This window comes from Equus quagga, chromosome 1 (assembly GCF_021613505.1).
Source record: "Equus quagga isolate Etosha38 chromosome 1, UCLA_HA_Equagga_1.0, whole genome shotgun sequence".
NCBI lineage: Eukaryota > Metazoa > Chordata > Mammalia > Perissodactyla > Equidae > Equus > Equus quagga.
This window is the reverse complement of record NC_060267.1, coordinates 14,932,327-14,956,264: the sequence shown is the minus strand read 5'-3', so window position 1 is coordinate 14,956,264 and position 23,938 is coordinate 14,932,327. Positions and strand designations below refer to the sequence as shown.

Genomic DNA, 23,938 nt, shown 5'->3' with positions numbered 1-23,938 from the left:
GCTGAGAGTCCTGTTTCCCCAGCAATAATAGAGAGACTGGGGGGGGGGGGTGCTCATTCTCTCTATCCCATCCTCCCCTGCACTGCCATTCCTTCCTCCATCACCAGAGCTGGGCTCCGGATGGGGAAGAAAAAGATCTGGTTTTCTAACTGCTTCCTTCCTCATCCAACCCTGAAACCCCAGGATGTGGAAGGAAAATAGCAAATTTTTTCATGATGCAAAGAGCTAAAGATGCCTGTGTGCTTGTCAGATGTTATTTTCATATGTCCCCGGGTGTGCATGTGTGTGCAGGGTCTGTAAGGTGACAGGGTACTTCCAGGCATGCATGACAGTTTAGTGAGCAGCATTTGATGTTTCAGGAGCGAAGGTAGCACATACAGTATGTGTGTATCCTGAGTGTGCCCCAGTGTTGCCCTGTGTGTCACAACCTCACAAACCATGGAGAGGGAGGACAGGGAAAAATCATTCTTATTCCTGTTCATTCCTATGCACACAGCACACACATCCACAGCTCTCTCACTTTCTCCCTTTTCTCTCTGTCTGTGTTAAGCCCACATAACTGTACACACTCATGGCCAAAGAAGCGTGCTGATGGACTAAGGTTCTTTCATCTATTAGAATTAACTTGAATTTACCCAGTCTTGGGAATGGGGGGAACCCCCCAGAGAAAACGTGAGTAAATATTTAAAGAGTGTCTGTTGACAGTTCCCATCCACATCCAGGCCTGGGCAGCCTGCCTGGGAAAGGGGGGTTGCGGTGAAGCCAGAGGGCTCCTCCAGGCTGAGCTGGCATTTCCTATGGGGTTAGGGTATGTGGGGACAAGTGAGGGGCCTGCTCCAATCTCCTCCAACCAAGACACAAGTAGTTTCTCAAGAAGAAACATCCTGGATCAGCCCAGCCAGAAGCCGGGGACCCACCAGCTGCTCTCTCCTTCTCTGTCCCCACAAACAGCTTTGCTCTCAGTGCTCCCAGCCAAGCTCGTGGCCATTGCCTGGGCTTCCTGCCTCAGGCAGGAGCTGGTGTCTGAAGAGGCAATGCAGCCCTGACTGGGTATATGGAGTGCCCCCCACCTCTAGCCCTCTTGTCCCCACAGAAGGCAAGCAAGAGAATCTTAAGGATCTAGGGAAGACAGGCCTGCTTCCCACCTGGGAGGGGCAAGAGACATGGAGGGTTCTGATGCCTGAAATATTGGGGGGTGCCAGTGTGCTTGCTCCTCCTCGGAGCCCCCAGACTTAAGGACGCCCCTGGGGAGCCCATCTTTTGGGTTAGAGGACCTGTTCTCTTGCTGCCATTCAACCCCCTGGAGGGTCTTATACCTGTTGAGGTAACCTGAGTTGACCTGCTGGCTCAGGTACCTCTCTCTGAGAGGAAGGAAAAGAGAAGGGGGGGGGAGAGGCACCTTCAAATCTGAATGCGCACCTTGGAAAAACTGGCCCTAGCCATTAGCTGGGGCTGGCTCACCACCCCCCCACACACACATATACACACCACACCCCCATCCCTCCCCCTGCCTCCCCTCCCCTTCCTCCAGGTCCCCCTAGCCCTGAACCCCTCAACCCCCCGCCATCTCTTCCTTCTCTCTCTCCCTCTCTCTCTCTCTCTCTCTCTCTCTCTCTCTCTCTCTCTCTCTCTCGCCTGTCTTCATGTCGTGGATTGATGAACGCGAATCGCGTGTAAGCGCCGCCACCGCCGGGAGTCTGAGGAATTCGCCTGGGCTGTTAAAGGAAAGAGCTAAGTGCGGGAGCGCGAGCTCTACCTACCGACAGTGAAGAGCGCCGCCGCCGCCGCCGCCGCCGCCCGCCCGCCGCCCGCGCCCAGCCCGGAGCTGCGCTGAGCCGGCGGCTCTGCACCCAGGCGCCCCCCACCCGCCCACCCAGCCCCAGCCCAGCCCCGGGGAGCCGGCCGGCCCGGGGTTCGCTCCGGGGGGAGGGGAGTTTCGGGGTCCTGGGCGGGGGAGCCGTGAGCCAGCGGGGAGGGGGCCGCGGGTTTTCATGTGCCCAGCATGAGCTCCTACTTCGTCAACCCCCTGTTCTCCAAATACAAAGGCGGCGAGTCCCTGGAGCCGGCCTATTACGACTGCCGGTTCCCCCAGAGCGTGGGCAGGAGCCATGCGCTGGTGTACGGGCCCGGCGGCTCGGCGCCCGGCTTCCAGCACGCCTCGCACCACGTCCAAGACTTCTTCCACCACGGCACCTCGGGCATCTCCAACTCGGGCTACCAGCAGAACCCGTGCTCGCTGAGCTGCCACGGAGACGCCTCCAAATTCTATGGCTACGAGGCGCTCCCCAGACAGTCCCTTTATGGGGCTCAGCAAGAAGCGAGCGTGGTGCAATATCCCGACTGTAAATCCTCCGCCAACACTAACAGTAGCGAAGGACAAGGCCACTTAAATCAAAACTCGTCTCCCAGCCTCATGTTTCCATGGATGAGACCCCACGGTGAGAAGCCTTTTCTCTTTCCCCCTCGGTCTCCCGCGCTCCGGGGTCTCCCCCCTCCCTTGCCTCCTTTTTGTCTGCCCTGGCTTTCCCTCCTGGCTTTGGGGTCTCTCCAGCCCCACCCCCGTGCCTGAGTGGGTTTCTCGAGGTTGGGAGGTTCAGCTGGGGGTGGGGCGCGGAGCTTGCCTGGGTTATTTGGGGGATTAGGGTGAAGGTGGGGGGAAAGGTGGTGGCTGGGTGCAAAGGGTTAAAAGTCCTTTTCTCCACCTCTGTCTGTCTGTCTGTCTGTCTCTCCCCCTCGCTATCTCTAAAGTCAAAGTTGGGGAGGTGGCTGGGAAGGGGCCCGAGGACCCTGAGGTTTCCAGCCTTTGGAGCAAAACGGTTTCTCTATAAGGCAGAGAGCTTCAGTCCAGGACAGTGTCCAGGCTGTCTTGGGGCGAAGGGAGACCCCTGTTTCCCTCCCCTAGCTGGGTCAGAGAGTGGCAAGACCCCAAGGACAGGTGCTCTGACTCTCTGGGGTACCCACTGCCTCCTCCCAGAGAACTAGCCTTAGGGCCACAACCCCAACTTTGCTTTACTTCCCTCAGTTGGAGAGAAGAGAGGGAGCCAGAGAGGAGAAAAAAGAGTGCTTGAAAGGAGAGAGGCCGTGCAGATTGGGGGGCTCTGAGGTCCTGGGGACCCTAGCCAAGCTGCCCCCAATCAAAGGCTTGTGGGGTTTCCCTGAGACCCTCAGAGTGGCTCAGGTCATGAGCCCCTCCAAGGGTGGCCCCTCATGGCCCAATTTCGAAGTAAAAGGGGAAGCGAGAAAGCGACAAGTTCCAGCGGAGATGGCCCGTGATTTATTTGCTGGTCTCCAGTTAGCAATCAGGCCAAGCCGTGATACATTCCAGATCAATTATTTTTCTTCCTGGCAAAGCACTAGGCAGAGAGATTCGAGGAGTGGGCAGTGAGCAATGCCCCTCTTCTTTGCCCCCAGACCATTTTTCTCTCTTTTGGAAACAGCCTCTGTCCCAAGCCCTGCTCACCAAATGCCACTCTGCACTTGTAAACAAAGCTGTAAGGGCCAGTTTCCTGGGGCTGCAGGCCTGGGGGGACTCTGCAGTGCTCCCCTGGCCCCTGCCACCCCCTAGTCCTCAGACAGACCCCAGTCCCTGCCCCCACCCCCACTCCACCTCCCAAGGTGAAGCCAAACCCAAGCAGGCCCCCAAACTTTCCTGCCTTTGCCTGCTTCCGCTCTGGCCTTTTCCTCAGGAGGGAGGGGAGCTGGGGAGACCAGAGCGGGGACTTGGGGGGAGGAAGAGTGGCAGGGGAAAGCCGAGCTCCCACCCACACATAACGAGCCTGGGGTTCTGTTCTGTCCAGCTCCGGGGCGGCGCAGCGGAAGGCAGACTTACAGCCGGTATCAGACCTTGGAACTAGAAAAGGAGTTTCTCTTTAATCCTTATTTGACACGAAAGCGCCGGATTGAAGTCTCTCACGCCCTGGGACTGACTGAGAGACAAGTGAAGATCTGGTTCCAGAACCGAAGGATGAAGTGGAAAAAGGAAAACAACAAGGATAAACTGCCCGGAGCCCGAGATGAGGAGAAGGTGGAGGAAGAAGGAAATGAGGAAGAGGAGAAAGAAGAGGAGGAAAAGGAAGAAAACAAGGACTAAGCAAAAAAGAGAGCCCCCCCCCCCCCTTTAGCAACTCCCTTGAAGTTTCGTTTTATGGTAGCAGATAAATTGAGAAGTTTACGACTGTCATTTGCTTTTATAGAGAATAGAATGACGCTCACAACTCTACCTACCTGTCAGATACTGCAGCTCTGGTTTTATTACCTTTGGACTTCCCCCATCTTTATTTGTTTGGGGGCTGGAGGGGGGAGACCGAGACGCAGCAGAAAGTTCGGAGTCTCTGTCTCAGTCGTTGCCCCACCACACACACTTGTCCCTACCCCCACCCTCAAAGTCCTGCCTGGATTTTAAGGGCCGAAACCTGGCCTGTTTGCCCCTCTCTCGGCCCCTTCTTGCCACACTCCCACCTCCCTGCCTGTCTGGTATTTATTTTAGAGGGGAGCCCCCTCAACATGCGGAAGAAGACTCATGGCTTTGTTTTTATGCTAGGGTTAGTGTATGAGATTGACTATTTTTCAAAAGAAAGGGAAGAAAAAGTGAAGAAAGGAAGGAAATGAAAGGGAAAATGTTTAAAGAAATTAAAAAATGGTAGCAAGGAATATTCCATCTCCCTGCCTGGGGCTCCCCCCTCAGACAGATTCCCTTGACTTCCTCTAGAAACCTGATGGAAACCTGAAGGGGTTGTGGGTCTCTCCCCTCCCTGTGTTCCATGAGGTAGATGGGAGCCTGCAGTTGCCGAGAAAATGCTACCTAGCCATCCCCTGGTCACTGGGGCCCATGCCTTCCTCCCCTTTGCTGTCTGATTTCTGTCGTTGGGCCCAGCTTCCTCTGAGCTGCATCAGTGCTGTCGCTCAGAACTCACCATAATCATGAAAATAATAATAATAATAATAATAATAAATCTTTAACATACTACCTAAAGGGAACCTGCAATAATCTTGAAAAAAAATAAAGAAGAGAGAAATTTTTAAAAATCCTAATATGGGAGAAAAAAAGAGAAAAAGCTTAAAATAAAAAAAAAGAAAGAAACCTCCAACGTATTTTATCACTACCTATAGAAAGAAATCCTGCTTTGAGAGTATTCGTAATGCGGTTTTGTTGTCGTTTGTTGCTGCTTATTTCACTAAGAAAAACCCAACAACTGAGACTGCCTAGCCCGCCGGTCCTGTGCGCTTTTATTGTGCTTCTAACCCCAGTAGAGTAGAACTAAATTGCACTGAATGTATAGTTAACTCTGTCTTGAATTCTCTGTTTATGCAATGTGCTCGAAAGAAAAAAACGTTAAAAATATATCTATAATAATAATTTTTGGTCATTTGTCTTTATGTCCAGCTATGAATGTAGATTTTGTGTCCCGGCAGCCCTGTTCCTGGTCCAAGTACTTTGTATTGTATACGTGAGTCATAATAAAAAAGAAAGGAGAAAAAATATTTGAAGCTGGAATGACTTGCTCTTTCTCCAATGCCCTCCCCCCATCCTCCTTATCCTTCCCTCCCAACACTCTGGAAAAGGTCTTCTCCTCTGATACCACTTTGGAGTGGGGGGAACTTGCGTAGAGAGGAGCTAGGCTTGAGAGGGCAGGCTGGGCTGGGAGGGCAGGTGAAAGGGAGAGAGGTGAAGAGAAGGAGGAAGAAGAGCAGGATACTCTTGGGAAAATCTTGGCTCCAAACAAAGTGGGTTTCTGGATGCCAGGATCCCAGTGGGAAGAAAGCGTCTCCCACTTATCCACCTTCCTCCTCCTCAGCCCTGGGCTGGGCCCAGAGAGAGACTCTGCCCCCATGCCCCTCCCGCAGCTAGGCCTTTTCCTTCCACGGCCTGGGGCTGCAGATGAGGCAGTGGGGTTCTTTCTGCTCTCCACATGCCCCTCGTGGCCAACTCTTGGCCCCCAGTGCCCAACACTAGAACAAGCAGCCTGGAGGACTTGGCTGGAAGATGCCTAAGGGTGGGGCCTGAGGAAGCTTAAGCCTGGGAGAAAGGAGCGAAGAGGAAGGTGAGTGAGGTGGCCCACCAAGAGGCCTGGGTCCACATTCTGAAATTCTAATTCGGCCAGCACAGAGCCATCACTGTCACCCAGCCCACTTGCATCTGCTCCAACCTCTCTTCTGGCTGTTTCAAGCTCACTCCTGGCTTCACCTTGGCAATTTGGCAGCCTGCCCTGGCCTCATAGTGCTGGCCATTGACCTGCTGAGTGGACTTGTCCCCACCCCAGCCACAGTAGGGTAAGGAGAGTCTTCACTGGACTCCTCATTCCCCAAAATAAAGGGTGGAAGGCTAAGGGACTCAGGGGGCAAAGGGGTCTCTTATTCCCCCCGTAGAGGGTCCTACATTGTTTATGCCAGTAAGATTCTGGTCAAATAATACCAAATTCCAGAGATACAAGTCATCTGACTCAGTCAGGAGAAGGGGAAAGGGGAGGGGAGGAGATCCTCTGGTCTTAGAAACCAGACCAGACCCCCAAAGACTGAAATGTTTTTGAGGCCAGATCTTTCTCTCTCTCCTGGTCACTGATTTTTCCAGACTTAGGCCCAGGCCGACTCTTGAGTAATTTCCTCGGGGCCTGGGTCCCTGGCTCCGACCTAAAGTGGTCCTGAACACAGGACCGGGTCAGGTATCATTGATCGGGGACTCCTGCAGCCCGCGGGAGGCTGCCGATTGGAAGCACAGGCTGCGGGCAGCCGGGAACAGCTTTGAGCAGCTTTGGGGGAAATCTCTCCGAACCTGGGGTCCCTGCTGCGAGCTGTGGCGCCAGCCAGGTAACTCCATCTGCTGCCGGAGACACTGGCTACCCACCGGGGAGGCCCGAAAAGAGAGAATTTCGCTCCGACCTCAGGCCTTCCCACGGGCGTGCCCTCCAGACTCCGAGGGCCGGCTAAGGGCCGTTTCATTTTTAAACGGAGAATTATGATTGCTATTAATAAGAATCGCTGGCCCAACAGTCGAGTGGGTTGAACCCTACATTAAGTGGCTCCGTAGGACCTCGCTAAATTTTCCCCACATCAAATGTGCCCTTCATCCCTGGCCCTGCTCAGCAATGCCCGTGGCCCCAAGCCCGGCGTCGGAGGGCGGGGTGCGTCTGGCGCCCGGCATCGCTTGAGATGCGAGGCAGCATCGGGTGGGCCAGAGCAAGGGAGCTCCAGCCGCCCCTTCTTGCAGCACCCGCTCCCCCACCCCTTCTGCCCACCGCCTCTGTTTTCTCGTTTGGAGAGAAAAGGAGGTAAAACTCGTTTTATGGGGGAACTTAATTGCGAGCGGGATGCGCTGCCTTCAGAAACGCGTCCTCCCAAATGCTCCTGACGTCCCATTAGCGGAATGGGGACCATTCGGCTGCGGCAGATAGGACTTTCTCTCATTCTTTACTTTTTTATTAGCCAATCAAAGGGTCTTCCGAAAGCTATTTGTGATTTGTGAAAAATAGTATCTTTCAAAATGCTGAGTTGAAGCATCTCGCTCATTTCGCCTTGAATTTATTATTCTAATCTCAACCGTAGAGACGGGATAATGCAGCTATTAAGTTGGGGGGCAAATTCGTTTCCTGGATTTTTTTTTTTTTAATCCTCGGCGTCTTCTCTCCCTCCCCACGTCATTGCAGAGGCCAAGGGAGGTGCGGGCCTGCGGGGGCTCCGGGGGTGGAGGAGGTAGTGAGAGCCCTAAAGGGCTCCTTGGGGGGACCCTAGGATGGGAGAGTGGATTGGCGTCCCCAGCCTCACCTTCCCCAAATGAGATGCCCCAGGGCTTCATGATGCTGGAGAAAGTTACCCCACCCCAATTAGAGCGAACTCCGGACAGGTTGTGCCACAGACTAGAAGTAAAATTTCCGGTGAGCTGCCTGCAGCGCTGTCCCATTCTCCCCGAGGCCCATTGTGAAAAGCTGGGCCAGCGTTTCCTTGTCGTAATTTTTAACTACCTGTTATAAAATTTATGGGTGGGTTTGTAAAAGAAACGAGGTCCCTGCATCCGGCTGAGAGAGCTGCTTTGCTTACTGTGGAGGAAGTCTGGGGAGGGGATGAGGGACCCCCTGTTGGTTGGGGTGGGGTACCCAAGCATGGAAGACCCCATGCCAGCTCTGTGTGGGACTTAGGGGAGAGCTTTGGGCCTTCACATCTCCAGTTGGCGGGGAGAGTACCTGAGCTTCGACTGGTTGGCAAAGAGTCTCTATGAGGGAACCTATTCTGGTTTTCCCCACAGTGGACTCATCACTAAAATTAGGGGTCTGGAGAAAGGAGGGGGGCGCCTCAGGGACTCGGAACTCAGCACGGAAGGAGGGCTTTAGGGAGGGATAATGTTCTTTTTTCAGGGCCTCCAGGGTGTGTCCCAGCTGCCAGGACACTGGAATTTTTCTGAAAAAGGCAGGCGGGTGTGGGCCACCTGACAAGACAGAAAAGGCTTCAAGGCGCCTTGCACCTAAAAGAAAAAGAAATGGGAACCAAGATCCTGACCTTTAAGTTTATTTTCAATTCTAAAAAGATTGGGAGTCAGCTGCCGTTTGAACCTAGCAGTTGAGGAGAGCTGACACTAGGGATGGTCTTGGGGGAAAGTGTCATTTTCTCTGAGAAAGGAGCTAGGGCGCTTCGAGGGTTCTGGAGCCTGCTCTCTAGTCCCACCCATCCTGCTCCCTCCGCAGCACTGCCCAGGGCCGGGGCAAGCGCTCTCTGCTCTTCAGACCACGACCAGGTCAGCTTGCTTGAGGCTTCCAGCGGCCTGCCCCTCCCGTTCTGTCTGGGGTGGAGTGGGGGGCTGCTGGGGGCACCCCATTGGGAAAGATGTTCTCTTCCCAGAAAAATAGGTAGGGGTAGGAAGCGCACCCCTTCTCAGTCCCTCCACCCCGCCAGCCGTCACTGCCCCAATGTCACAAACCTTTGCAATGCTTCGTTCCCCCAGATCCAACCTTAATACCCCATTTATTAAGGAAAATATTTAAAATTCGGCATGGCAAAGGGAGGCAGCCGACTCAGCGCCAGAATCCTTCCTTCTCTCTTCTCGCGTCCTCCCTTTGCCCTTTCCGCGCTAGCCTGGAGCTGTCCGGCCCCGTGGGGAGTGGGCGGTGGGTGGGGGTGGGGTGGGGGTCGGGGGATGCTCCCTTTTCGAGAGAATTGGGTAAACATGGCGACCGCGGCGCCCATTTGCACACGCTACACAAATGCATCGCATTCCCGGTTGTTTGCAGAAAATTTACAGCTGAGTAATAAAAGTTTACGATCGACTCACAAGTTGGATTGGCCACAAGAAGTCATGTGGATTCCATCCATGAACGTGAACTTTTTATTGTGGTTTGTCCGTTCGGAGCGCTCTGCAGAACAGTCCTCCCTGTAAGAGCCTAACCATTGCCAGGGAAACCTGCGCTGGGCGCTCCCTTCATTCCCAGTATTTTTTTTTAATTAATCAGATTAATAATTATTTTCTCCCCCTATTTAATTTTTTTCCTCCCAGGTGGAGTTGCCGGAAGCTGGGGGCCACCTGGGGAGGGGGGAGGCGGGGAGAGGCAGGAGTTGAGGGCACCTCTCTCTCCCTTCCCAACCCTTGAGCCCCCCAAGGGGCAGGAGGACAGCGGGAGCAGGAGTTGCGATAGGGAGCCGCAGATGCCTCCGCCCCTCACCTCTCCCAGGCTTTCCCTCCTGCCCCCTTCTTGCAACTCCCCTTAATTTTGTTTGGCTTTTTGATTATTGGGACTATTCTTTTTTATTTTTAAATTTATCTAAAGTATATGTATGTGTGTGGAGCTGAGACAGGCTCGGCAGCGGCACAGAATGAGGGAAGACGAGAAAGAGAGAGAGTGGGAGAGAGAGAGGCAGAGAGAGAGGGAGAGGGCGAGTGACAGCAGCGCCCGGTAAGTGTTTCCTTATTGGTTCAAATATGTAACTAATGGTCCGTAGCTGGGTGGCGGTTTCAAGATAAGAACAGCAGCGGCTTGTCTTGGTTAGAGAGGAGAGGGGGCTGGCGAGAGGGTGGGCGCGTGGGCAATTATGGGGAGGAAAAGTGGGTGGGGGGGCGAAATTGGGTTAAACTGGAATATGGTAGTGGGGGAAGTGTGTTTTCCTGATGTCACTGTACGCCGAAGTTGGGGGTTGGGGGGCAAGAGGACTGCGCCTGTGGGGCTCGAGGCCGGGGTCCAGTGCGCCGATCCGCTGCCTGATGCCCACCGTGTCCTTACCTGTTATAGATCTGCGGCCTCTTGGCTAATGGGACTGGGATGGAGGAGGCCCTGAAGCTCAAACTGCAGGGCAGGAGAGAGAGAACCTGTAGGCTATAACCATTGCCCCTTGAGCAAAGTCAGCCCCCCAACCCCCAAACAAACTTTCCAGCGCCCACTCCCTGCTCCGCAGCCCCCTCCCTCGCGGACTGCGCGACTGCTAGAGCTCACACATGCGCAGTGCCAGCCCAGGGCCGGGCCGCGGAGCAGGAAGAGAGCGCAGCTAGGCGGGCGGCGGGGCCTGTTAATTGGCAATTAGGGGGGAGGCTGGTGGCTGGTGCGCGTCAGCTGAGGGGAGAGCGTCTGCCCACCCCCGGCTCCCGCCCCTACTCGAGCGGATGGGAAGATGGGAGGTGCGCTGCACTGCCGGTGGATGAGTGGGGGTGAGAGTGGGGGTGGGGGACGCGGTACTCAAAAGCCATCTTGTGCTTGAGGAAAGGGGCCAGTCGCTGTCTCTCCCCTGGCCCGGTGTCCCCACCTCCAACCGCAGCCACGCCACCCAGGATACCCACTGGGCTGCTTCACCCGCCTCGCCTGGCTGCTCTGGGCTAGAATCTGCTGTGTCTGGGGCGGAGGTGGGAATTGGGGAGGCCCCAGGCTGGGTGGAGACAGGCCCAGGCCTCGCTGGCGAGGCCTCCTGCGTGAGTGGAGGCAGTGAAGACTTAAGGCGCGGCTGGCTCCTGGGGTAGGGACATCAGAATTGGGCGGCCCGGAGGGTCCTGGGAGCTCGAGATCTTCCTAATAATTGGTGCTAATGGCGTGTTGTATAGTCTTAACCCGACACATATGGTTTCATAACACAGTGGCTTAATTTCTTCCAAATGTACGTGGCCCTGAATGTGTTGCAGTTTGATATATGACCCCGCCCTGCTCCCTGGCCTGGGTCCGAGGCGGCCGCATACGTGTGAGCTGCTGTTTATAAAGGGCAACGCACACACAAGCGCTTACACACCCAGGTAGACACACCCCAGAGCCGGGGTGGGGGGCGGAGCGCATATTCCTGGAAAGGCCTGAGAGTCTGGGGGCCAGACTCACCTTCAATCCGAGCCCAGAGCCACCCCCCGCCCCATCCTCTCCCACCAGCGCGACTGGGCTTCTCCTCCAAGCCCGAGTGGGGGAGGGGATCGCTCCTTGATTTCCTGTTTAAACCCTGACCCGTCTCCTGGGGGCGTGGGGGGGGGGACCTGTTTTTATCAAATTCTTAAAAATATAGTTCGACTGCATTCAAATCACACCCCTTGAGCCCGAGTACACGGTGAATCTTCCCTCCCCTCCCCCTACAACCCCCGTCGCATCCTCTCCTGCCCCCCCCCCAAAATTCCCCTTTCGCAGCCGACATAAAGGCCTCTGAGGTATTCTCCCGGGGGAAGAAATGGCATTTTCTCCCCCCCCCCCCCCCCCCAACTAGGACTGGTGTGTCGGCAGAGGCGTCTGCCGAGGAGCTAATTTCGCGTTCCTTGTTTACGATCGAGAAAAGCGCTTGGCTCTCCCCAAATGGGCCCAGCCCGCCGCGGCTCCGGCTGCCTCGCGCTCGCCCGCCGCTCCGCGCGGCCCAGGCGCTGACGCCCCGGGGATCCCGGCCGCGGCCGCCGAGCCCGGCCTGCGAAGGGCCAGGGGCATCCGGTGGGCCGGTGGAGGGGCCCCGGAGGCCTGAAAATAGGAGCCTTTCTCCTGGCGTAATGTGGGAACCGCCGACCGGTGAGGCCTCTATTTCTGTCTTTCGCCTGTTGTATTTTGTTTGCCCCCGCTGGCTGCCCTCGCCCCTGCAGATGGCTGCACTGACTTGGGGGGGGGGGCACGAGAGTCTCCTTTGTTTGCCCCCAGGAAAACAGTCTCCGGAGAAGGCCAGTGGGGATTCACCTGGGACATCGGAGGGGCCCCCTCCCTTCGGAGAGGTGGGCCCGGCTAGGCTGGGGTGTTTCTCTCGGCCTACGGGGATCTAACCGAATGCGCTGTTGGTGAGATTTCAGGGTGCTGGGGTTCGTGGTGGACGGGTTAACAGAACCATCCTGAGATGTCCTTATATAATATTTTTATCAATTGATTTTCTATCCCTTCCTGGCTAGGGTCCTGCAGACCCCCACACCCTTCACCCCTACACTGCTCCTCGTAGACTGAGAGATGCAGAGAGCATAGCAGCAGTGACGGGCCTCGGTTTCCAGTTTTCTAGTCTGGCCGGGAATAAACCTGGCCCCAGCCGCCAGCCTCCTCCTTCCCTCCTTACTTTCGATTTTCTTTCCCGTCTTTCTCTCCCTCTCTGGGCTCAAACAGAAGCACAAGAGGGGCCGTCAGTGGCAACCCCCAGCCTCCTTGCAGGCCAAGCTCCCTGCAGACGTGGTCCTTCGTGCAGGAGGGCACTGCTGTGATTATCTAATAATAGCCAGAGCAGCTGAGAATAGAATCTGGCTCAAGGACTCTGCACACCCAGGGCTGAGGCTAGGAGGCACTGAATCTGTGGGTCAGGGTCTGGCAACACTCCCTGGAGCCTCTGGCCCCCAGAGTTCCCCTCTGAGTCCACTCTTTGAGCACCTCAGGCCTGCCCCTTATGGGCTTTGTCAACCTAGCCATCAGCTGTATTTCACGTGCCAGTTCCTGGTTAAGGAGAAATTGGCAAAGCAAGCCCTTTCTCTCTCTTGTCCGACAGTTGTGATCCCCAGGAAGAATTCGACCTTGTTTGGAGAAGGCGGTCTTGTTGGGTTGCCTGTTGTGTTCCAAAACCAGGCTTGGTAGCTTAATACATTTATTATATACAGGCTCAAATGTACAGACTCGGACTTATGCATGAATATATACAGACTCATATTTCCCCGGTAGTTAGTTGTGTGTTACCATGCCTTTATTCGCTCGACACCGTTTTATGTGCATGCAAAATTTTGTTAGCCCTCACTGGATGCGAGTGGGCTCAAGGAGGCACTGGGTGCACCAAGAAGGCCTTCTGTGCGTGCTCTGCTGGAAATGTGTGCGCGTGCTGGAATCGGAGTATGCGGGTTCCAGTAACCAACGGATGCCACAAAGCCTTTCTCAGACCTTATTGCCTTTGCAGTCCAAGCAGCTGGGCTGGGAAAATACTGAATCCCCTCTAGGTTCTCTCTATACCTCCCTGCGAACTTCCCCAACTCAGAGACTGTTTTACCAGGGGGATCCAGTTGTGTTGAAAGTGATCTCTGTGGGAAACTTTGATGGGTGCAGTGGGCCTATGAGCAATTCTGAGCGGTCGGTTGGGCCCTGGTGCCGTAACACCAGGGGCGTGGAGGGAATTGGTCAATAAGGTGGCCTCTGGGCAGTGATCTGGGGCTGCTGCCTGACAGGGTGCTTGAAGGGGCTGGTGGAGAAGGCCAGCCAGAATGGGTAGGGGTGCAGTGAACATCTGTCCCCCACCAATGCTCGTCCTGGCTGCTCACTGGACCCCAGATTTGCCTGCATTTGTGAGGCAGTTTGGGGGCTAAATTCTCCAAACACTCAGATCTGGTTACTGGTGGGACTGCATTTTAATCCTCTCAGCTACCTAAGCCAGGGAGAAGGCTGACGGGCAGTGCCAGAGAAGACGCTCGGTCTAGCCGCCTGTGGGCCTGGAGCACTGAATGTGGGCTGAGGCTGGGAATTAACCAGCGTCCTTTTCTAGCCTTTCTCCCTTCTGGGGCCAGGGAAAGACAGAGCAGGGGGAGATACAAATGTCTGTGAAAAACCCCATGAAAGAAAGGACAGGAGGAGCTGGCGGGTTTTCCTCCACTCCCTAGGCGATCCGGTTCCTCCCAGGACTCTCCTGTCCGGACATGCTGCGGTGCTGAGGCGCACAGCTTTCTTCCACCTTTTCCCTGCCAGCATCAAGCCTCCGGCTTTTGGGCCTCAGCCACCCCGAGGTGCTAGCGTGACATTACCCCCAAATTGCGCCCCTCACCCAGCCCACGGCCTCTGCCACGGCCCCGCAGCCGCCCCTGTTTATTGTGTCTATGAGTTGTTTACTTGTTTTGTCTGCTGCCACCCTGCGTCAGAAACCCGCCAAACCAGCAAACTCACCCCGGAGAACAAAGTGCAGCGCTATCCCGAACTCCCTCCCCTTTCCGGCACCCCGCTCCCGCCATTACCTCCTCCCTCGTTGTCCCTTTCCGAGCGGAGGAAGCAGAAATCGCCTAAAATAGGGCAGCTGTTTATAGGGTTGGGGGAATTATGGGGACACCATAAACCTCCGGGTGTCCTGGTGGTGGAGAGACAGAACAGCCCTCCCCTTGCCTCCGGCTTTTCTTCCTTCCGCCCGGCAACTGCTTGGTTAAGGGGGCCACAGTCATTGAGAAAGTCGAGCCCCCTCACCCCACTCCCCACTCCTTTCTGCAGGAGTTTTCCCTGAGACACAGGTTGTTGGGTTTAAATCAGGGTAATGTTGGTGGATTCATGAAGCTAGATAAAGCATGTCGCTCTCCCCTCACCCTCCCTTCTCCTCAGCCCCCCAAAATAGCAGTGAATTTAAGCAAATCCTACAAAATTAAATTGCCCCTTCGCTAAAGATCCTATAAATCTGCAGTCCCGCCAGGTGTAGAGTCGGAGAGGCTGGTGTTCGCCTCTAATTTTGCTCCTGGCTATCAAATCTAAAAGAGTATCATCGAAATAAGTAATATTCTCGTTTCTGAAATTAATTCCCCCCTCCCCATCTCTCTCCCTTTTTTCACCAGCGCAGATGAAATGGTTCTTTTAGATCTGCAAACAATAAAGGATAAAATTATTTATAGGGAAATGAGGACGATGTTTCATTGTTGGCTTACTGTTCCAGAACATAATAACAATTTTATTTTCAAGTGGGAGAACTTAGACCAGGAGAAGGGGAAGAGGAAAAAAAGTGAGGGGAGGCAGGGCACCCACGCACAAAACTCCTGCTGTATATAACTTTTGTGACACTTACAGTTTCCTCATGACAATTCACTGTGACGTCATAAATGCCATGTTCTTGAATTTTACAATTCTCATAAACCTCCAAAATGGGTCCAAGAAGTGCTCTGTGTGCAGGGGCATAAGAGAAGCCAGGAAGCTGGGTATCCTTTGGCCCAGCCCAGGGCAGCACACTCACTACTGCCCCTCCTTCCTCATCTGACACCCTCTTGAGGCCTCATTCTGGAGACCAAAAACATTCTGAATATTCTGGATTTTAATTTTTTCTCCTCGGCCAAGGAGGGGCACTTGGTTTGCCTCTCTGAAATGTCACTCAGCATCTGGGTTCCCTCCTCATTCCCCATGGGCTGAGATACTGTGTCTGAAGGTTCTCTGCATGCCCCCTCCTCAGTTGATACTCAGCTGCTTTGGATAGAGGTAGGAGGCCTGGGGGCAAGGCCCCAAAAAGCCAGAAATGATTTCTTCCAGAGGGAGCCACAAGGGGCTCAGGGCTGGGACAGAGGTGCTTGGGACCTATTTTACTTTGACTCTTCAGCCAGAGAAGTGAATTGAGAAGCCAAACAAACGCAGATGTGGGAGTCTGTGTCTGCTGATGGTAGCAGCATTATGTGGCGTGTTGGTAAGGAAGGGTCAGGCAGAAATCTGGAAGGAGAGAGAGAAGGAGGAGAGAAAACATGACAAGAGTTAGCTGAGCCCCTCCATCTACTTTTCTTCTCTGTTTAATTGCAAATAAAGCAAAAGCAGCTCTGGCAGCATCTCAACCTCTTAGCTCAAAAGAGGAGTCGCCAGCCCAGGCCTTGGAGGTGTTTGGGGCAGTTCTCAGGCGCTTGACATGCCCCATCTGGCCTCTTCCTCCTTCCCCCCTCCCTGCTGACCCCCAACTCCATTCAGCTGACCAGCCTGGGCCCTGTCCCCAGAATATCAGCACCCCCAAATGGGATTCATTTCCGGGTTAGGTGTGTCAAATTTCACTTTTATCCAAGTGTCTCCATGCCTGAACTTTGAAAGGAGAGGAGCGTTCTTTTTTGGAATGCAATGTGTGTGTGTGTGTGGGGGGGGGGGGGGGGGGGGTATGTGCTCAGACAACTTCCCCACCATATCTGTGAGAAACTGGGGGCTCCTTGGGGGAGCTGTGCTTTGGTGTCCCCAGGCAGACCCAGCTCCCCGTGGCCAGGTTCTCTGGCGGTCTGGGAGACTCTCTCTGCAGTCCTTTTACTCCACATTCTCTGGAGATCAAAGGAGCTCGGACACAAAACACTAGGCATTTGAAGCAGGATTCATTTTTGTAATTTTTAAATTAAAAAATCTAATCATAAGCCAGTCAGGCCAACTGAGCCGTTGCTCTAGAGCAGCAAAGCCTTAACCAAACAGTGCAATTGTGAGGTGAGGTGAGCTGACCAATTATTGAAACTCGGCTTTCTCTGCAAGAGGGATTTCAGCCCTCACCCAGTGGCACAAAAGGGGCTGGTGGGGCAACTGCTCCCCTCTCACTCTGGAAATAGAGAATTGGAGGGTGGGTCGGGGAGCTGCAGTGGCTTCCAGGCAGCCAAGCGCCCAAGCCAAGCGCTGCTGAGTCCTGCGGCTCCAGTGCCGGGGTCCCTGACCAGCCTCCAGAGGCGCCGAGCTGTAGTTGGTGGCGCCGGCAGCCAGGAATAGAGTGTGTGTATCTGTGTGTGAGGCTGGGTGAGTCACAGACATCTGCGCAGAGTTGGGGGACCTGGGGAGAGAAGACTGGAAGAGCACAAACTAAGCAGAAGCTCTAAAAAAGACTGTCCCCAAATAAAAATTCCAAATCTTATCCCTCTCACTTCAGATACCCTTCCCCAAGAAACTAATATGTTTTCCAGAGCAGAGTGGAAAATAAAGGCAGGCAAGGTGAGGCCTGCCCAGGAACCCCTTCAGGGCCAGAGTCTCGTCCCCCCCCCCCCCTCCCCCGTTCAGAGCTGCCCAGGCCACAGCCCCTGGCCTGGAGCGGGCAAGGCTGGCGTAGGAGCGCTTGATTAGCCCTGGGAAACCCCCCAGTGCCCACCCTCCAGTGCAACCCTTAGCCTTGGGGACTCCAGGCCAGTGACTGGCCCCCACTCAGGGCCATGGTGCCTGCAGTAAGTTCCTCTCCTATAATTAGCACTCATGAAAAGCATGTGTTTTGGGTTGGGGGGACTGGAGCAGGGAGCAGCAACTTTCCTCCCTTTATTCCTTTTCTGTGTTTTTTGCATTCTGTCTTTGAATCCACTAATTACAGCTCTGAAAGCAAAAATCTGCTCTCGCACAGCCAAACCCCCTCGGAATGCCCGATGCCGGAGGCAGGCTGAAGGGGCAGAGCCACTCGGAGACCTGCGGGCCTGATGGGGTGTACTCTGATTTCTCTGGGCTTGTTTTATAGAAACAAAGAACAAGTTCTCCCCCCCTTCCCAGGACTTGTGCATATTTACAGAGCTCAACTGCAGTTTTCATAAAACATCTGTTCTTGCTTCTGCTGATGAGTTCCCATAATTGTTTTCAGACAAATTTAACAGGAAAATAGAAATATATTTAGAAAAACCCAAGTCCCAGCTTTTCCCCTATAGACAGTCATTCTTTCGCCAAAAAAATAAAATTAACATGAAATGAGAAAAGGAAAATATAATCCAATGGAGGGAAGATTGGGCTCATCTGACCAGCTCTCCCCCCTTAGAGCGAATCCTTCCAGCAAATTTCAGCTGCATAATTAAAGATCTAACTGAAGGAAGGCGCTTCTTTCCTCAGGAACGGAAGGTGACGGGGGAGAGTGTGTTGGAAATTAATTTTACCAAAAATCCTTATGCTGTGGGGGAATTTATTTGTATTTCTGCTTCTCTTTCTCTCCCCCGTCCAGCATTTCTGCCTTTCTCCCCCAGCAGCTGGTTTCTGTTCATTATAAATCGGCGAGACCTTTCAGTCTCTGCCCTCTGTTTAGGGACGTAATAAAACACTTAACTTTCCGGGGCTGAGACTTACATTCTGCTCTTCAGGTCACCCACCCCCGTGCCCACCGCCTTTAGGCCCCCAAGGAGTCTCTCCCCAACTTTGGGGCCCCTCTCCCCTCCAGACGTGGTTTAGGAGAGGCTCAGGGAAACCCAGGCATCCTTGCTAGGGAGCTGCAGCACATGGTGCCCCAGAAGCCCCTTCTTTCTTCCAAGTTCCTTCCTTCCCCCACCCACCCACCCATAAAAGAAATTTTAAAATACGTAGAAAATCAACACTCATTGAAAGCGAAACCTCATTAAGACATCCTATCTTCCATCATTCAATTTGTTGTACATTTGCAACAATTTAATATCTTGAAGGAAATATCACTGACATGATTTATCCCTCTAGCAATCTCTCTCTGAAATGGGGGGAGGGAATTTACTCTCTCTTCCGGCCTGTGCTGCGTGTTACACCACTACCCTTAGGGCAGGAGGGAGGCTGGGACACTGAGAGTAGCTACTTGTGTCCAGGGGTGCACTGACTTGTTCCTCTGCTCATTCCCCTGGGTCTCCCCACCCCCAGTTCCCTCTCCCTCTCCCCCTCCAGGGGGCCTGGAGCCCCAGCCAGCTGTTGGAAACCTCTGTCCAGGCATGCCATGAATTTGAGGACAGCTGGATTCTAGAGCGTAATGCAACTCACACTGGTGTCTGTGTACCTGCCATATTACCCCAAAATGAGACAAGTCGTCTCAATTTTTTTTTTCTTAATTTAAGAACCTTCTATTCTTCTCCTTCAACTCCTTGGGGAGAAGAAAGTATGGTCCAAGAGGAGGAATCTTTATAATTATAGGGGGCTTTCTCCTACCCTTCTAAATACCAACAAACTTCCCTCCTTTTTGAAGGATTGAGGCTGTATTTTTAAAACCCAACACACACGTTGTCTGGCAGGAAGACTCTTCAATCCCATAACGAGGTTCATGTATTAACTAATACGTCTCTACCAGCTCCTACACACTGTCTGCTTTTGGGTTCGAAACTTTATTTTTCCCCCCTAGCGACACTCCAGGGAAACCTTAACGCTACAGAAGATGAATAAACGAGTTTTTTCCCAGCGTAGTCCCGTTTATGGCTTTATTGCTACCCATTGATTACTCCGCTTTGTTACACAGAAGGAAAAGATCATAAAATCCGGCGACATCCGGGTTCTTGTTATAGCCGCCCCCCCCCCCCCAAAAAAAAATGGTGAAGGGAAAATAGGAGCCTCGCCTGCTCCCTCTGCTTGCCCCACCGCCCCCTCTTTGTCAACTCAAAGTGTTTTCACCCTATGTCACGATATCAAATTAAGTTTGGATTAATCAGGAGAAAAACCCCGTCTGCACACCTTCCGCTGTTTCCGTTCGCCCACTGCGGCTCGCTTAGGAGCCTCGGACTCAGCTGCCTTTTCCTAACCTTCTCTTCCTTTTCCTTAGCCCCAAGGTGGAAAGAAAACGGAGGTAGAGGCTGCTGAGAGGCCTGGCCCCACCAGGTGTGGCTGGCCCCTGGGCTAGAGCTCTCCAGAAGCCCTTTGCTGGAATCTCCAAGCCCCAGAGCTCAGGTCCAGGGGCGCCTCTCTTGGCAGGGCAGAGAGTCTGGAGGGGGCAGGGGGCTTGTGACCTGGGCAGGGGCTTGAGCCTGCGGGACACTAACTGTCCATCAGAGCCCCACCAGCCTTCTCTTTCTGGCTGGATCCTATGTGAATTGCCCCACCGGCCCTCGCTGGCTCCAAATCATAAATTCTCACCAACATAAACAGGAGTTGATGTGTCTAGAAAGACTCTCAGAGTTCTTTCTTCTTCCTTTCTTCCTTCCTTTCCCCTCCCCTCCCACCTTTTACTTCTTTCTTGCTCTTTTCTATTGTATTTTCATACATTTTCCCTTTTAGGCAAAAATGCTGCAAGAGTTTCCCCAAAAAGGGGGTCCTGAGGAGGAGGCAGAGGGGGGCTGGGAGGAAGAGGGAAGCAGACGCCTGGCCCTTTGCCCCCTTCTGCTCTGCCACGGGACCCTTCAGTCTCACCCTTAGCCCTTTAGACCTAGTGGCTCCCCACATGCCTTCTACACCCCGGACTCTCAGCCACACTCCCCTTCCTCTGAGCACCGTGTTTTATGCAATTTATTTCTACTTTTGATTTTTTTTTTAAATTACTGGGGATAAAATATGCTGGTTTAGTGATGAGAACTCACTCCATGGAGTGTCAAACCAGGATTTCCTGTAGGATTTCTGGGGCTCCCCTTGAGCTGGGAGGGAACTCCTCCCATGGAGACGTAATTTTAGAAGGGGGCAGATATAAAAGACGAAATCAGATTGAAAGTACACGGATTTCTCCAGCCCTGGCACTGACCACAGCACAGCAAAGTTAGCTGGGGCTGAGAGATTTTCTGGGAGTGCAACTCTGCCTGGAGTGCAAGGCCTTGCTTGTGGACATTCACCCTTTCTCCACCTCCAAATCAGTCGGCCCCTCCTCATATGTATATACACACATATATATATGTATATCTATGTATATATATTTTAAAAATCCAAGTCTTACTTTCAAAGCACACACTTAGTCTCAACTAGGGAATCAACAGAAGCAGAAGCGATTTTTTTCCCCCTTCTTGACATCTGGCTTGCGATTGGCTGGAAGGGGGTCAGCTGACTTTGTCATTTTGTCTGTCCTGGATTGGAGCCGTCCCTATAACCATCTAGTTCCGAGTACAAACTGGAGACAGAAATAAATATTAAAGAAATCATAGCCCGACCAGGTAAAGGCAAAGGGATGAATTCCTACTTCACTAACCCTTCCTTATCCTGCCACCTCGCCGGGGGCCAGGACGTCCTCCCCAACGTCGCCCTCAATTCCACCGCCTACGATCCAGTGAGGCATTTCTCGACCTATGGAGCGGCCGTTGCCCAGAACCGGATCTACTCGACTCCCTTTTATTCGCCACAGGAGAATGTCGTGTTCAGTTCCAGCCGGGGGCCGTATGACTATGGATCTAATTCCTTTTACCAGGAGAAAGACATGCTCTCAAACTGCAGACAAAACACCTTAGGACATAACACACAGACCTCAATCGCTCAGGATTTTAGTTCTGAGCAGGGCAGGACTGCGCCCCAGGACCAGAAAGCCAGTATCCAGATTTACCCCTGGATGCAGCGAATGAATTCGCACAGTGGTGAGTTTTACAGCTCCGAGATATAAATTAAATAAACTGAACTGGCTTTATGACCGGCTTCCCTAGAAGAACGGGCGGAGAGAGTTTTTTATGGCCCCATAAAAACAATCACGCTCGTCTCCTCGCCGACGCCGAGACAGGGCCCCCTCTTCTGCCCCCTCTGCTCGCCTCCCGCTTGCTCACAGGGGCCTGGCCCCCTCGGCCCCTGACGGATTGGAGGGCTCCTAGGCTCCAAGGCGAGCTGAGGGGGCAGGAACAGGGCAGGGGAGGAGGGGAGGGGTATGGGGTGGGGGAGCCCCCCAAAGTCGAGGAGTCAGTCTGAGGAGAAGGGAGGGGGAGAGGAGGGGGCAGAGAAGTGGGGAGAAGTTTCCAAGGAGCTAGGATGCTTGGGGAGGTGGGGGAGCCCAGTCCTTGAGAAATGGGGCCCTCATCCCCAGTGTTTGGCATTTTTCAAAAACCAGCTTTTAGACTTACAGCTTTCTGCTTGGTTCTCGCCCCCTATCCCCTTTTCTTTGTGACACATACCTACCAACCTATGGAGGAGACTGAAGGAAGTTGGGATCCTGGCTGTACCCCCAGTGGGGGTGGGGCAGGGCAAAGGGGAGAAGGCTGGAGCCCGAGGGGGCCGTGAGCTGCTTGGCCAAGTTGGGAGGGTCAGGACTTTGCTAGGCTAAATCGTCTGTGGAGGATGCCTTGCTGATTGTTTTTAGTGTGTTTTGTGCCCGGATCTCTAGGGGTCGGCTACGGAGCGGACCGGAGGCGCGGCCGCCAGATCTACTCGCGGTACCAGACCCTGGAACTGGAGAAGGAATTTCACTTCAACCGCTACCTAACGCGGCGCCGGCGCATCGAGATCGCCAATGCGCTCTGCCTGACCGAGCGACAGATCAAAATCTGGTTCCAGAATCGCCGGATGAAGTGGAAAAAAGAATCTAATCTCACGTCCACGCTCTCGGGGGGCGGCGGAGGGGCCGCGGCCGACAGCCTGGGCGGAAAAGAGGAAAAGCGGGAAGAGACAGAAGAGGAGAAGCAGAAAGAGTGACCAGGACTGTCCCTGCCACCCCTCTCTCTCCTTCTCCCTCGCTCCCCGCAACTCCCTCCTAATCACACACTCTGTATTTATCACTGGCACAATTGATGTGTTTTGACTCCCTAAAACAAAATTAGGAGTCAGATATGGACCTGCAAGTCAACTCTGGACCCTCTCCCTGACCGCACAAACTCTCTCACCACGCGTCTTCTCCTCCCTGCTCCCTGCTAGCTCCTTCTCGGCTCGTCTACAGGCCCCTTCCCCCGCCCAGGCCTTGGGGGCTCCGTCCCTGAACCTCGCTTCAGACTCCAGGGATCTCCCTCCAAATGAGGACTTGGCCCCCCACCCTCTCGGCGCCCCCACCCCGCCCCCGCGCAGAGAGCCGGCTCGGGCCCGGGCCTTGGCTCCGGGGCCTCAGGGCCCGGCCTGGCAGCGGGGAGGGCGGGAGGCCCAAGGAGGGCGCGTCGTGGCCCCGCAGCAACCCCCAGGGCCTCCCCGCAGCCCCTGCCCGGCCCCTCTGCCCCAGCAAATGCCCAGCCCAGGCGAATTGTATTTAAAGAATCCTGGGGGTCATTATGGCATATTACAAACTGTGACCGTTTCTGTGTGAATATTTTTAGCTGTATTTGTGGTCTCTGTATTTATATTTATGTTTAGCAGCGTCCGTGTTCCAATCCCATCTTAAAAAGGAAAAAAAAAAGAGGGAAAATTACAAAAAGAGAGAAAAAAAGTGAATGACGTTTGTTTAGCCAGTAGGAGAAAAAAAATAAATTAAAAAAATCCCCTCGTGTTACCCTCCTGTATAAATCCGACCTCTGGATCCGTTCTCGAATATTTAATAAAACTGATATTATTTTTAAAAGTTTATATTGGGGTTTCTGTCAATTCGCTCGCCCGCCGGCCTGGGCTGGCAGCTGGAGCCGGCTCCGCGCTCCGCGCCGCCCGCCGCCTGCCAGCCCCCGGCCCCCGCTCGCCTGCCCCTTCCCGGGAGCCGGCCGAGCCGGCCTCCCCATCCTGCGGGGCGCGCGCTGGGGGCTGGGAGGCCTCTCGGGGCTCCCTACGCGGAGCAACACACTCACCCCGCAAAAAAGGCCGCCAAGGATTTCGGTGGGGGTGGGGAGAGGAGCCCGGGTGAGCGGGTCGGTCTCCACCCCACACAGGCCTTTCTTCCTGCCTGTGGCAGTCTGGGGGCCTCGGCTTCTGAACCCCAGCCCCCAAAGGCCAGGACGGCAGCACCAGCCAGGCCCCGGGGTCGCCCCCGCGCCCGCCCGGAGTGAGGAGGGGGCCCCGCGTGAGCCGCCCAGGCCGCGCCAGGCCGACTCTTGCGAAACGTGGCGGAGGCGGCGCGCCGAGGGGAGAGCAGCCCGGCGGCCGGAGCCCTTCGGGAGGGCCCGAGCGATTCAAGGACATCGCGGGAAGCAAGCCTGGAAACTGAGCTCTCGCCTGCTCTGGGACTCCTGACGTGGCTGGGACAACATTCCTTCTTCCTCTCAGCCCCAGCCCCTGTCTGGTTCCTGACTCTTTCTTCTCCCCTCAAACTCGGCGGGTGAGGAGCGCAGCCAGACCCTAAGCCTTCCCCAGCTCAGGCCTTCTCTCCTAAGCCCAGCCAGGGAAACCTGAGTGGACCTAGGAGTGAGGTAGTGAGGGGGTCTCCCGGAGGGAAAAAA

At 54.3% G+C, this 23,938-nt stretch overlaps 3 protein-coding genes across 4 annotated transcripts in view; all 3 read left to right on the top strand.

The window, feature by feature from the left end:
* HOXC4 (homeobox C4) overlaps positions 1-23,938 on the top strand; it is a 60,178-nt gene that overhangs the window by 12,393 nt on the left and 23,847 nt on the right. Inside the window, exon 1 of one of the 2 annotated variants that reach the window (XM_046652238.1) lies at positions 9,161-9,875. The exons of the other annotated variant lie outside the window; for it this stretch is intronic. The gene's annotated coding sequence lies outside the window, so the exon portion shown is untranslated. Of the gene's footprint in view, positions 1-9,160; positions 9,876-23,938 lie in introns of those variants that run through there. 2 annotated transcript variants of the gene reach the window in all.
* On the top strand, positions 1,609-5,466 carry HOXC8 (homeobox C8). Its single transcript, XM_046652277.1, has 2 exons — positions 1,609-2,438; positions 3,798-5,466. Exons 1-2 carry the CDS (start codon positions 2,003-2,005, stop codon positions 4,088-4,090), a joined length of 729 nt encoding a protein of 242 aa, XP_046508233.1. The 5' UTR covers positions 1,609-2,002; the 3' UTR covers positions 4,091-5,466.
* HOXC6 (homeobox C6) lies at positions 8,570-23,138 on the top strand. The gene is made up of 3 exons (XM_046652217.1): positions 8,570-8,722; positions 20,896-21,241; positions 21,976-23,138. Exons 1-3 carry the CDS (start codon positions 8,570-8,572, stop codon positions 22,281-22,283), a joined length of 807 nt encoding a protein of 268 aa, XP_046508173.1. The 3' UTR covers positions 22,284-23,138.